Raw genomic sequence first — 12,474 nt, 5'->3', positions numbered from 1 at the left:
CTGAGAATGTACATCCACCAAACACCGCCATCACACTTCCATTGAGCCGATAGTCATCCTGAAGTATGTTCTGAGAATGTACATCCACCAAACACCGCCATCACACTTCCATTGAGCCGACAGTCATGAGCTCTCTCCTGAAGGCCATTCAGACCCCTATGCTAAGTTCCGACACTTGTCAGAGAAGTCTGATCAGCCTTGAGACAGTGGACTGCTCTTTCCAGGAGTTCTTCCATCGAAGCGACTATGTTTCCTGACCATCCGCAAATGTTCTCCAGTTTGGAGGGTTAACTCCTAAGTTTGGAATGAGAGCACCCAGAATGTTGGGTATCCGCCTCATCACCCCAAAGTTGAACACGACATGTAACTACTAGGCACACAGTAAAGCACGTGTTTGTGATGGGCAAGCACATTACAATCTTCGCAGGGAGCTTTCCTGTTCTAGAACAGAGACTCAAGTAGAACCCAATCTAAGCTCTCTCTGCCTGAGGCTGTCAACAATCACCCGAACAAGCTATTAATCCCTTCACTTGAAGAGAAAAGAACAGATGGTACCAATCAACTTCTGCCACCCTCCCCAGACTGGACTCCTGAGTCACTGAAGACAAACTAAAAGTGAAACAAAACCCTTGCTATCCTGAAACTTGTCTTCCCCCTAAGTCAATTTGATAAGCACTTCCGGAGGAGGAGTAACTGTGTGAGAGTGCATGAATTCAGAGACTGATGGCAGGTGCTCTATGCTTTATTTTTTGAGAGACAGGGTCTTTCTCTAGACCTGGAGTTTAGCAAGACTAGCTGTCCAGGAAACCCCAGACATTTTTTTTTTTTTTTTGATGTGGGTTCTGGGATCCAAAGGCAGATTGTTATGCATGCCTGACGAGCTCTTTACTGACTGGGCTTTCTCCTCAGCCTGAAACATTTTGTATAAGACCCAGTTAGTAAACAGTTTAAGCCCTATAGGCCACAGTGTCAGGGTGACAGCTGCCCAACTCTGCCATTGCAATAATAAAGCAGTCACAGACAAAAATGTAATCAAGTGAACTTGGCCTCACGCCATTAAAACTTTATTTATGGACACTGAAATTTGAATTTCAAAGAAGTTTGAATACTTCAAAAATATTTCCCTTTCTTTGATTTTTAAAAATCTTTGTAGAAACGTAAAAACCAATTTTTGGATGTGGGCTGTAGAAAAACAGGAAGGAGGCTGGATTTGGCCCACAGGGCTGTGGTTGCCAACCCTTGCTCAATGTCAGAATATCCATCCAAATGCCCCCAAGAAAACATCCCCACCCACTCAAGGGCCAGGTTTATGTGGCCTCTTGGAAGATTGTAGAGTAGGACTTGGTTTTATGCACACATCTTCAAAATAGGGCTAACTTCACTAAGATCATCAAAAGACTAGATCTCAGAAACAGGTACCAATCTCTTAGTCACATGACACTATCTTCATCCTTCCTCTGGCTGGGTCACCCATCACATACTTCCGATTTATGTAAGGCAAACTCTGCAAGAACACATCACTGAATTTATCCACACAAATGACAAGCTAGATTTCCACACGTACCCTCAACTTTAACCTTTGCTTGATCTCTGAAAAATGACAAAAATTTGGAGGGCAATAAAATTAGTATTCTAATTCAATGGAGATAAGGGAATGTTCATGTCATTAAGGAATTACAACCCCATGCTAATAACTTTATTCGTTCATTCCTAGAAAGTAACAACTTTCCGTGTGAATAAATATGGTTAGGATGCAGCTACACAATATTAAACATGCTTCTAAAAGCTAAAACATTTTGTAAGCTGCCCCATCACAGTGACGTCATGAAATGACATCATAAAACACGACTGTGCATTGGAATCTGCACCCCCCTTTCTTTTCCACTATGCCCAACTGTGAGGCATAAAAATGCTTACCACACGAGGCAAGCCACATGTTCAAATAAGGGATTTCATCTTTCTTTCTAACAAAAACACCTTGCTTCCTGGATGAGAATGGCTGGCCTCATTCACACTTTGGTTTGAACTAAATTCATGTTTGAACACCCAAACTGTGAGCTGCTACTCCAATCCCAGCATGGAGGGAATGGTGAGAAAGTAACCACCAACCAGGATACCCCAACCCCTCAACCCCACCCCACACCATCTCCACACAGGCAGGTCAATGGCACAGAAAGAACTGGGCCACCTCAGCGGTCAAAGGAAACAGTACTTATTTTCAAAGCTGAAGACACACAACTCCGAAGCAACAATGTCGCCGTATAAGTGACTCCAAAGTTCCTGTCAGGTATGAAGATAACCTTTGTTTTCAAAACAGAGAACTCATTAATCACCACAATGTTGTAATGGGAGGCGGGGAGTGTCTGACCCAAATGCTCTGACGAATGAAGCCAACGTTGCTCCTCTCTGTCCCAAACACTAGCACAGCGGTGAACCAACTGTCCTGGTTTCCTGGAATGGAGGCAGATTCTGTGAGGAGTGGTCGCCCTTGGAAAAAGCTTCTGCAGGCTCAGATCTCTGACTTTTACTGCATACTACCAGTATAAACGCCTGCCAGTGGATGGCACAGCTCTGCCCTCTACGGCTTCGGCTCATGCTATAGAATGGATTCCAGGAAGCCCACTGCGGACAGGACCACTCCCAGGCACTGTCAGACCACTCGAAGCTGTTATACCATATCAGACACGCATCAATGAAAGACGGAATCTGATTAATACCTATCACCTGGACGCAAAAACCTTGTCAACAAAAGTCTCTTTCAGAGCCATTCCCTAGGCCACAAAGATTCCTGAAGGCAAAAGCTCTCTAGACTGAGTCAGTTTTCTTCTATCACAGGCTGAGAACCATATTCATCCCCAGAGGGGAGGTCACTATAGTTACACACACACACACACACACACACACACAAATAGTTCAATAAAAATATGGACCCATTCATTCCCAATGAACGGATACTATCCAGCACATTTATCTGCAGGCCTGTGTTTGACGTCTAGTTGGGCAGTGGACAGGAGTCACTTCACATAGAGCCTTAAGATTTCACCATGTCTCAGGCTGGGATTCTGTCGTTCAGTCAGTGGTACCCCAGACCTTCACCTTCTCTAGTTCTGCCCCCATCCCATTCATATTGCCCTCTGATGGCTATCTTTCAGGATGACTATCTCTGGGCCCTACAGAAGCCTCTATCACAATGAAAATGGCTCCTCAGAAACGGTCATCTCAGGAAGACCTACAGCGCTGACAAATGAAACCAAGAGCCGACTGTGACACTCCTGACTGACCAGCCAAGAGAACAGATGCAGATGTTAAGATGGAACAAAACAAAAACGTATCTCAAACTTTTGCAGGACTTGGCTGACCTGGCCTGAAGGCTATTACCAAGTAAACAGGATGTACTCCCAAATTATAATTTCCTGGTAGCTTATGCTTCCTAGGTGTATAAAATATAAAATGATCATCTCAGCATTATACAGATTATATCAGAGACTTGGCCACAGGCCCTAAATATTTCATCAAAGAGGCTGGTGATTCAAAAGTAAATATATTCAAAAGTAAATTGACCTTTAAAAGTTGCTGAGAGAATAGCAGAAACAGGAACAACACCAAACCCACAAGGCATGGTTTCCTACCTTCTTTTTGGAGTGGTTTCTTTCTTCTTCCTTTATAGCTTTGCTATTTTTCCCAGCACGGGACACCTTCTGGTCCCCAGACTGCTTTATGGTGATCTTGATCTCAGGGGGGCATATATAGTTCTCCAGGTTTTTGGGGGGTTTCTTGGCCCGCTTTGTAGTCTGAATCTTCAGCTTCAAACTCCCCTCGGTGAAGTTGGCCTCTTTGATGGAGAATTCCTGTTCTTCCAAACCATCTCCAGCCGCCCATTTTTCACTGTCTGCATTAGAGTGGCAATCCACATCGTGTCCTGAGCCCAGCTCATCCTCCTCCTCTGGCTCCATGCGTTCTCCACCCACGGAGATACCTTTCAAGGGCTCTCCGGAACAGCCAGGAGCTGCTGGGGACTTGGACGAGGAGCCTGGAAGGAATTCCGACTCGCTCCCTCTTTGCCTGGAGTGGCTTAAAATTTCCCTGGACTCCATGATAATCCTACAGTCTTCTGGAGTTCTTGGGAGGGGGAAGGGACAAAGGGAAGTGGGAAAAAGGTCAGATGAGAGGACACCCAAAATTCCAAGAACAAAGTAGTCCAGCTGCTGGGTTCAACGTCCCAAGAACGGAGATGCGGTGACGTGCTCAGAAGATGTCAGATCTAAAATTGAGAGGTAGAGCGGTAAGTGGCTATGGTAGGAAAGAAATGCACCCCAAAATATCCAATCCCAGTTTCTAAAGTCCTTCCCACATGCCTACAGCATCGGTCCGGAAGTTTTCATACCCAAACTGAATCTTACTAGAGCACAGGGAAAGCATATTCACATGCACCGTCATAATGGGTTATTAGTAATTTTTATGGCTCCAGGCCCACTAATAAAGATAAGAGAGGTGAATCCTCAGCCAGTAACAACTAGAGGTTTCTCACACTGAAGCCACACGGGACAGGACTCTGTCACCAGTAAAAGCAACCACAATGAAAGGAAACTCAGTGCTGATACACGTCTGTGGGAACTGTATCTGGGTGGCAGCTTCTGCTGTTACTTCCCTCTTCCATCTGAGGAACACTATGCAAGATGAAGAAAACTCTCAGTTGCCCCTGAGAAGCCCTACCCCCACCCCCTTCCTAATGGACGGGCATCCTTTGGTCCTCCTGCCTCTTCCTTGTCACGTGTCATTACTTAAATCACACAGTATCTCCATTATGCAAAGCTTCCTAGTTTTTGTTTCTGCTTGTTTGTTTCATTTTGCTTTGGGGGTTTCGTCTTTCACCCTGTGAGAGCAGGTCGCATTTCCTAGTGCAGGCTGGCCTAGAAATCACTGTGTAGCTCAGGCTGAACTCCAGTTTGTGGCTATATTCTTGACCCAGTCCACCAAATACTGGAATTTTCCATGTGGGCTACCACACCTGGCAATCTAGCTCTTAAACTTGGCTGTACTGAAAGTTGATAAGAAAACCAAAAGAGTTCAATGGGAAATCACTAATTACTCTGGGATCGATGCAGACTTTTAAATGTTTGTATCTGCAGAAACATATGATAGCTAATCATTTCCATCACTTATATAAAATAGCCATTTATACATTTTTCACTCCCCTTTCTTGTTCCTTGGGTGAAGGTCATTTTGTCCCCAGAACAGAAGAGCAAACAAGAAAGAAGCAGCACTTCACAAGTCTCTAAAGTGTCAGGAATCCCTTGAACATCTTCTCCACCCTCTTCCCTCCAAGATAAGAAGAAAAAAGATCAGGCGTTTCCCAGGTGATCCCAGGGCAAGCCAACTATCCTCCTCTCTGGCTCACCTCCATGCCTACTTTATTTCTTCCCTAGTTCAGACTCATAATTGCAAAAGCCAAAGGCAAGGCCAGCTGTCCATCTGTAAGAGAAAGCCCAATGCCACACAGCTAAGCAAACTGCCATGTCTTGTAGCTGGGATCCCATTACTCCCGAGTCTTCTTACCCCACTGAGCACACTCCCTGTCGCCAGCAGTAAGCTTTTCTACACATTTTCTCTTCCCACCTCTGAGTCCATCAGTTTAAAGAACTGGTCATCAAATGTGCCTCCCAAGTGTACCCAATGAGGCTTGTAAGGACACACTGAGAATGCCAAAACTGGAACCTGAAAGCTGAGTATGTGGCTTCTGGCCGTGGAACCAGCATCTTCTCAGCCAGTACCTGGCAAGAGAGTCAGAAGAAGTAGCCTAGGTCAGAAGCCTCCACGCAGGCCATGAGGTTTGCAGAGAAGCCCAGAAACACACTCAGATCCTGGAAATAGCTTGGCCCTGCGGATGGCCACGTTTATAAGAATTTTCAGTCTGGGAAAAGCAATAGTACAGTTTTCCTCTGAAAGTAGAAAGATTGCTCTAATAAAATCAGGAGCACCTTTGCAGAGGTTACCAAAAACCACGAAACAACCACCCGTGACTCTGGCGGCCAACAAGATAATGAAGACTATAGTTAAAACACATGACACTGCCATATTCTCTCTCTCTCTCTCTCTCTCTCTCTCTCTCTCTCTCTCTCTCTCAAGTCTTCATCTCTAGTATACAAATACGCCTATATTCCTGAAACCTTTTATTTTATAAAATGCCACATTTAAGCCAACTGCAGTACTATATGCCTGTGATCCTGGAATTTGGAGGCAGGAAGAACACAAATTCAAAGCCAGCCTTCCTTTGTAGTAAGTCACAGGACAGCCAGAAGTATATAGCATGATCCTATTTCAGAACCCACAAGCGAACGTCTTATCGAGTCAACATCTATCGATTCCTTTCTCATCAGGGCAGAGAGCAGTGTAAAACCCTAAGGTATCAAGATGCCTTGCAGCAAGAGTCCAGTTGGTTTCTCTCAGTCTACACTCCAGTCATTTCCCACCCCGGAAGGACAACAATGCCCAAGGCTTACTCCCTGAGGCAGGAGTCATCACCATTATGCTTTAACCCTCAGGAACTAGTACCCCCAGGCAAATGTGCCAATACAGGCTGTAAGATAAGGGAAAGACTTCCTCAGAAGCCCTTAGCAAGCCACCTGGACCTCAAACCAGACCAGGGAGGCATTGAGATAAGATAAAAGAAGACAAAACACAAACTATGGATGAACAGATAGGCTATGATGTTGCTATATAACTATTATTAAGAAAGTGCCTCCCATGTAAGAATGACTGGCTTCAGATTTTCATATACTTAACTGCATGAATCAATAACTATTTAGATGCGGTAGTAAAGACCCATAAAAATGAAAGTCTGATACAACAAGTGTTTCCCAAATCCTCTGAAGATCCTAAAATACAATGAAAATATTCTTTCCCTCAAGAAGAAAACACTGAAAAAAGCTATGGCACCAGTGTAGGAAAGCTAAAAGACCAGTGCAGGAGAGCTACAGCACCAATGCAGGAGAGCTACGGCACCAGTGCAGAAGAACTACCTCACCAATGCAAGAGAACTACTGCACCAATGCAAGAGAGCTATGGCACCAATGCAAGAGAGCTACGGCACCAGTGCAGGAGAGCTACGGCACCAATGCAGGAGAGCTATGGCACCAATGCAAGAGAGCTATGGCACCAGTGCAGGAGAGCTACAGCACCAGTGCAGGAGAGCTACAGCACCAATGCAGGAGAGCTATGGCACCAGTGCAGGAGAGCTATGGCACCAATGCAGGAGAGCTATGGCACCAATGCAGGAGAGCTATGGCACCAATGCAAGAGAGCTATGGCACCAGTGCAAGAGAGCTATGGCACCAGTGCAGGAGAGCTATGGCACCAGTGCAGGAGAGCTATGGCACCAATGCAGGAGAGCTATGGCACCAGTGCAGGAAAGCTATGGCACCAGCGCTGGAGAGCTACAGCACCACTGCAGGACAACTATGGCACCAATGCAAGAAAGCTACGGCACTAATGCAGGAGAACAGGCTCTTGCTGGGACCTTGGGCAAATATTAAAAGAAAAAAGGAAAACCTTGTGGAGATGGGGTGCTAGGGTGATGGTGATGAATAATGTGCCTGCCCCATAAGCAAGAGGATCTGAACCCACTCTAATACAAGGTGGCTTGCTTGTAATTCCAGCCTTGGGAGGTGGGGACGAAGTTCCCAGGAGTGAACCTGCTATGAAGACTGATCATAGTGATCTGAGGCCTTCACACACACATGCACACGCACACGCACACACACGCACACATACACACACTCACACAGTTGCATGTAGGCAGACATACATGCATGCATGTACACATGTGCTACACACACATACACACACACTTGCCTACGTTCAAATATAGGCACATACCATAGTTAGCTACTCCAAGAAAAGAATTAAAGAGTGGGGGAATGAAGAAAGACAATAGCAGCGTACAGCCCAAGGTAACATATGAGCCAGGAACATGGAGGATTGTGCTAATCGAGCCACTGGGGTGTGGCGACAAGTGGACTGGTGAGGAGCACAGCAAAAGAAAGGTTACAGCGGGATCGTGAAATCCCCGAGTGACAGACACACTAGTGAGTGGGGATGTCATCTTAGGAGCAATGGGAAGTCAGCAGGGGAAAGAACTCTTTCTAAGCTTCTTTGGGGGCAGTGCAAACCTCAGACCACTGCAGAATTGGGAAACCTAAAACGAAGCAGATAGCTGACCCCCTGCTGAAAACTGATTGTGCTTTCTTGAGGTCCTGGGCCAGCTGGACTTTGGGGGACAGCTGAAGTTTCTCATAACACGTACTATAGATAAACTAATAAAACCATTTCAAGTAGTTTCAGGCTCTACAAACCTCTATTCCAGACCTACCACCCTGGTCCCTCACATTCAGAGTCCAGTCCCAGACTGCATTAGTGACTAAGCTGAACAGGCCACTCAGTTCAAACCTGTCTCCACGGTGTTCTTTCTGTGCTGGCCTCTGCACAGAATCGGGCCTCACATTTGCTGCCATTGATCCATGCAATCCCCAGCGTACGAGCAGTCCTCTCTAAAAGTTTGTGCCATAAAAAAGGAATGAAAGATTAACAGGCCCAATGAACCCTGAGCCTTCCCATCATTCCAGGTTGTTCTACAGTATCTGTATTTCCATAGTAACAATTTTACAAACTCTGGGAGATAGTCCTTACTCCCTGGCCTGACTTACATTTCACCTGTCTGTACGGATTGCCTCTAAATGCCTCTAAATGTCCATCTTGCGTCGTCTTCTAGTTGTTTTTTTTTATTTTTATTATTATTATTCAACAGCAGCTGCAATTGAATAGTGCTCACATTCCCCTCATTTCCATCCTGGAATGGAGCCTTTGGAAGGTTTCTAGAAGTTCTTTCTGAATGAAAGTACTTTCCCCCCTGACAGCTATTCAAATTCCTTCTCCAGCCTTAGCTCCACCTACCCAGGAAGCCCCTGTCAAACTTTCTGCCTATCCGGGGGCTAAAGATACAGATCCTGTGTCCACATGAACCCCATCACTTTAAAAATTCTAAAATAAGTTGGGTGGTGGTGGTAGTGGTGCACGCCTTTAATCCCAGCACTGGGGAGGCAGAGGCAGGCGGATCTCTGAGTCCAAGGCCAGCCTGGTCTACGAAGTGAGTTCCTAGAGAGCCAGGGCTATTACACAGAGAAACCCTGTCTCAAAAAAAAAACAGAAAACAAGCAAACAAAAATGTCCTAAAACAAGAAAATCTTTCAATAGCACAGAGCGAAGAAACCTAAGCTGTGGATTCAGCAGCTCACAGAGCTGCTGTTCCTCAGTCACCCCCGCACACACCTGCCAGCCTACACCCCGTGTGAGTTTTGTGGTGGGTCTGGGAGACAACTGCCAGTCCCCTTTGAAAAGCCCCTGCCAACACGCGCATGTGAGCACAGTCACACACTCAGAGCTGGGGGAGCCCCGGCAAGGTGAAAGCATTTTGACCTGTTCACATTCCTGCAATTGGCGACTGCCTCAGAGAAGCCAGCACACAATGAACACTCTGTCCTTGGTTTCCTGCCTCCAGTGCAACACAGGCTGACCCTTCTGAGGCTGCCTGCAGGGCTGCCATGCAGGGACTGAGACGATAAAGGTGGCTTAGGAAATAAGGCTTCGGCAGGTCCTAAGAAGCAGTAGAGCAAGGACAGGACAGAGGGTCTTACAATGTACAATGAGATCAGAGTGTGGCAACAGGCTCTCTACCCCAGCTCTAGCATTCAAAGGCAGTAAAATGCTAGCTAGACAAGCCACTCTGAGTGCCCGATCCCACATTCCACTAAACAATGATGTAACACATGGTCTTATGCAGCTTCGCTTTGCGCAGCCATGGGCCTACGGGGACACTTCAAATTGAACAGTTTGAGCCCACAGCAGTGTTTCTCTAGTGCCCAGGGAAAACCCGCGTGGCTAGATGTTGCTCATACTCAGGGGAGCCCTAAACAGTACCTCCTCCCTCCCTTCCAAATCTGCAAGATACAGAGATGTTTCCTGTCTGAAAAATGCTGCTGCTGCCTGGGAAACGCTTCCTTAGGCTCCGAGCCTGGTGGGAATGATGTGGAATCTCAAGCTACCATAGTGAGTCAGGATCGGGGGGCAGGGCAGCTGCTTTGACTTTCCCCAGCTTCTAGGTACTGGAGGCACTGGGGTCTGCAAACCAGTGTCTCAGATTTCCCCTATACAGTGCCCTGACCACAGAGTGCTTCTTAATCTGTATTTGCAGGTAGCTTCTCTCAGTCTCCTAAGAGCAGGTATCCATTGCTTTTGAGACATTTACTATCCCAACGCCCAGCATAGCATCTAGCACCAGAACAGACATTCAAGACATCTGCTGGACCAAATAGAAAAATGAAAACGAGAGCTTGACTTCCCAGTCTATCCACCTCCCCCGTTTGCTTGGCTCCCAGATCATCCTCACATCCCAGCCATTGCCATGCTGACTACTGCTTTCCAAATCTGCAATATGGCAGAAATAGACAAAGCCCTTGGCATATTCAATTGGAGTCACAAGATATGATTTATGGGCTTCCCTCTGTCTCTTAGGAGCCCTCATGGGACCCCTGTCAACCTCAGTGTCTGAACAACAGTAGGAAAATGTGTTGTCTTTCTTAGCTTCCCCATTGGGCCACAGTTCGCATGGGTTTGTTGATAGTTCAACCCGATGCTTCTTAGGTTAAAATAACTTTCCAAAAGTACACACCTCACAAGCCCTTAAAGGCAAACAGTCAGAAATGCAGCTGTCCTTGGACTTCTGGCCACATTGCCACAAGGCCAGGGACCCCTCGCAGGCTGGCAGGTTATATAATTCTCAGGTTGCAACTCTTTCCCTGAGAACTCTTCAGAATGTCCATGAGAAAATGGAGGTTGGCTAGGGATTTCCCTTTTTCTCGACACACGACATGTTTGATAGTTTAGTTGCTGGGGTGTTTGGTTTTGGTTAGTGTAGTGTGGTTCTGTCTGTCTCCCCTGGCTTTTTCTGGAACACTGAGAGCCTTGCAGATCATGCCCAGCTCACAAGTGTTTCTTTCTTTTTTTCCCCATTACTCTTTTAGTTATTTCTTTCCATCTGATGATCCTGGTTTCCAGGTTCTTACAATGTTGAGCTTAGGATCCTTCCCTCCATTCTCCTTCCCTAGTGCTTCCCCATCGTGTTCTTCCCTTTGCATCATGTTCTTCTCCTGTACTCATTGACTCTCTGTGGGAGAGAACTCTCTTGTCAGATGCTAACAAGATTGCCTAGCTTTGGCAATAAGGGGATTAACTACTCGTCCTTCTTTGTATCTGCTCAGGGCACTGGGTGAAAGTCACAGCAGATTCTCATGCAACTTTGCACACACCTGGAACACTCCTCCGACCTTCCTGAGTTAAAGGCAAACATGAGATCAAATATCTCATCTCTGATTTGTTGAAGTTGGGACTATGTTTCTGTGCTTTTGTGACACATACCATACATAACATGTCCTGGGAACTTCCTACATCACTTAAGGCTGAGCCGTTCTTACGTTTTGCCTCATCTTCCCTAGTAGACACTTAGAACTTTGAGGGTAACGCCCTTGCCTCTTTTGGATCCCATGCTAACCCCAGTGCCTGCCACAGCCCCTGATACATGGAGAGAGGCCCTCAATTCTGTATTCAGTGAATGTTGAAGGAAAGGCTGTGTCAAAGTACAGCCAGTCAGTCATCCTTTGACTTAGAGTGCCTATAACTCTGAGTGATGGTTCTTGAAACCCTTCCTGCTGCCAAAATTCCTGGAATAAATGGTCCATAAACACTGGAGAATGGATCAAGTGACCCAACACATACCTGGCTCTCAATCAGCAAGAGTGAAGATGGTCGCACACCAGTTTGCTGACGCTGCATGTATGTCTGTGGTCTACAACAAAGGACAAAGCTCTTACCCAGCAGCTGTGTGTGTGTGTGTGTGTGTGTGTGTTCTACACATCTGTGAGGTACATTCCAGGTCACATTTTACTTCCTTTAAGAAGCATTGTTTGAGTTTTCCACCCAATGCATCTTCTAGCAACATCTCCCAAGCTCCGTTGATGTATATTACTCTATATAAGGTTCCTGGTCCTGTTGGCTTTGGTGGCCTTTTTCATTTCTACAAGGTTTAGCTGTAAGTTATCTCAAGAATTGGGTCAGGTTTCACCTCCATCCAGAATACCAGCTGAATCCACTTTTAACATTATTCTTTGAATACACTTACACATGTAAACACACACATCACACACACACACAAACACAGAGTGTGGAAGAGAGAGAGACAGATAGAAGGGGATTCTTCCTCTCAGTTCCTTGGACATTTTGCCATCAATGCACCTGACAAACTATGCTTCAATATTTTAATGTTGTCCATCTTGTCCACACCATCAGGATCTCTGTAATGCAGGACAGTATTTCAAATGGGTCCCTACACATTTCAGAGCTCAGTGAACACAAGGAGACATAGTC

The 12,474-nt window shown here is 46.0% G+C and overlaps 1 protein-coding gene across 2 annotated transcripts in view; it reads right to left on the bottom strand.

Annotated features, from left to right (window-relative positions):
* The window catches only part of Setbp1 (SET binding protein 1), a 337,179-nt gene that overhangs the window by 308,284 nt on the left and 16,421 nt on the right, over window positions 1–12,474 (bottom strand). For both annotated transcript variants that reach the window (XM_041640915.1, XM_041640916.1), the window contains exon 2: window positions 3,630–4,261. In XM_041640915.1, the coding sequence (XP_041496849.1) occupies window positions 3,630–4,094 (465 nt within the window). In that variant the 5' untranslated portion in view covers window positions 4,095–4,261. The remainder of the gene's footprint in view (window positions 1–3,629; window positions 4,262–12,474) is intronic.

Source organism: Microtus oregoni, unplaced genomic scaffold (genome assembly GCF_018167655.1).
Source record: "Microtus oregoni isolate MIOR12 unplaced genomic scaffold, Mior012 000065F_ref0000479, whole genome shotgun sequence".
Lineage (NCBI taxonomy): Eukaryota > Metazoa > Chordata > Mammalia > Rodentia > Cricetidae > Microtus > Microtus oregoni.
This window is presented reverse-complemented; position numbering and strand designations above follow the sequence as displayed.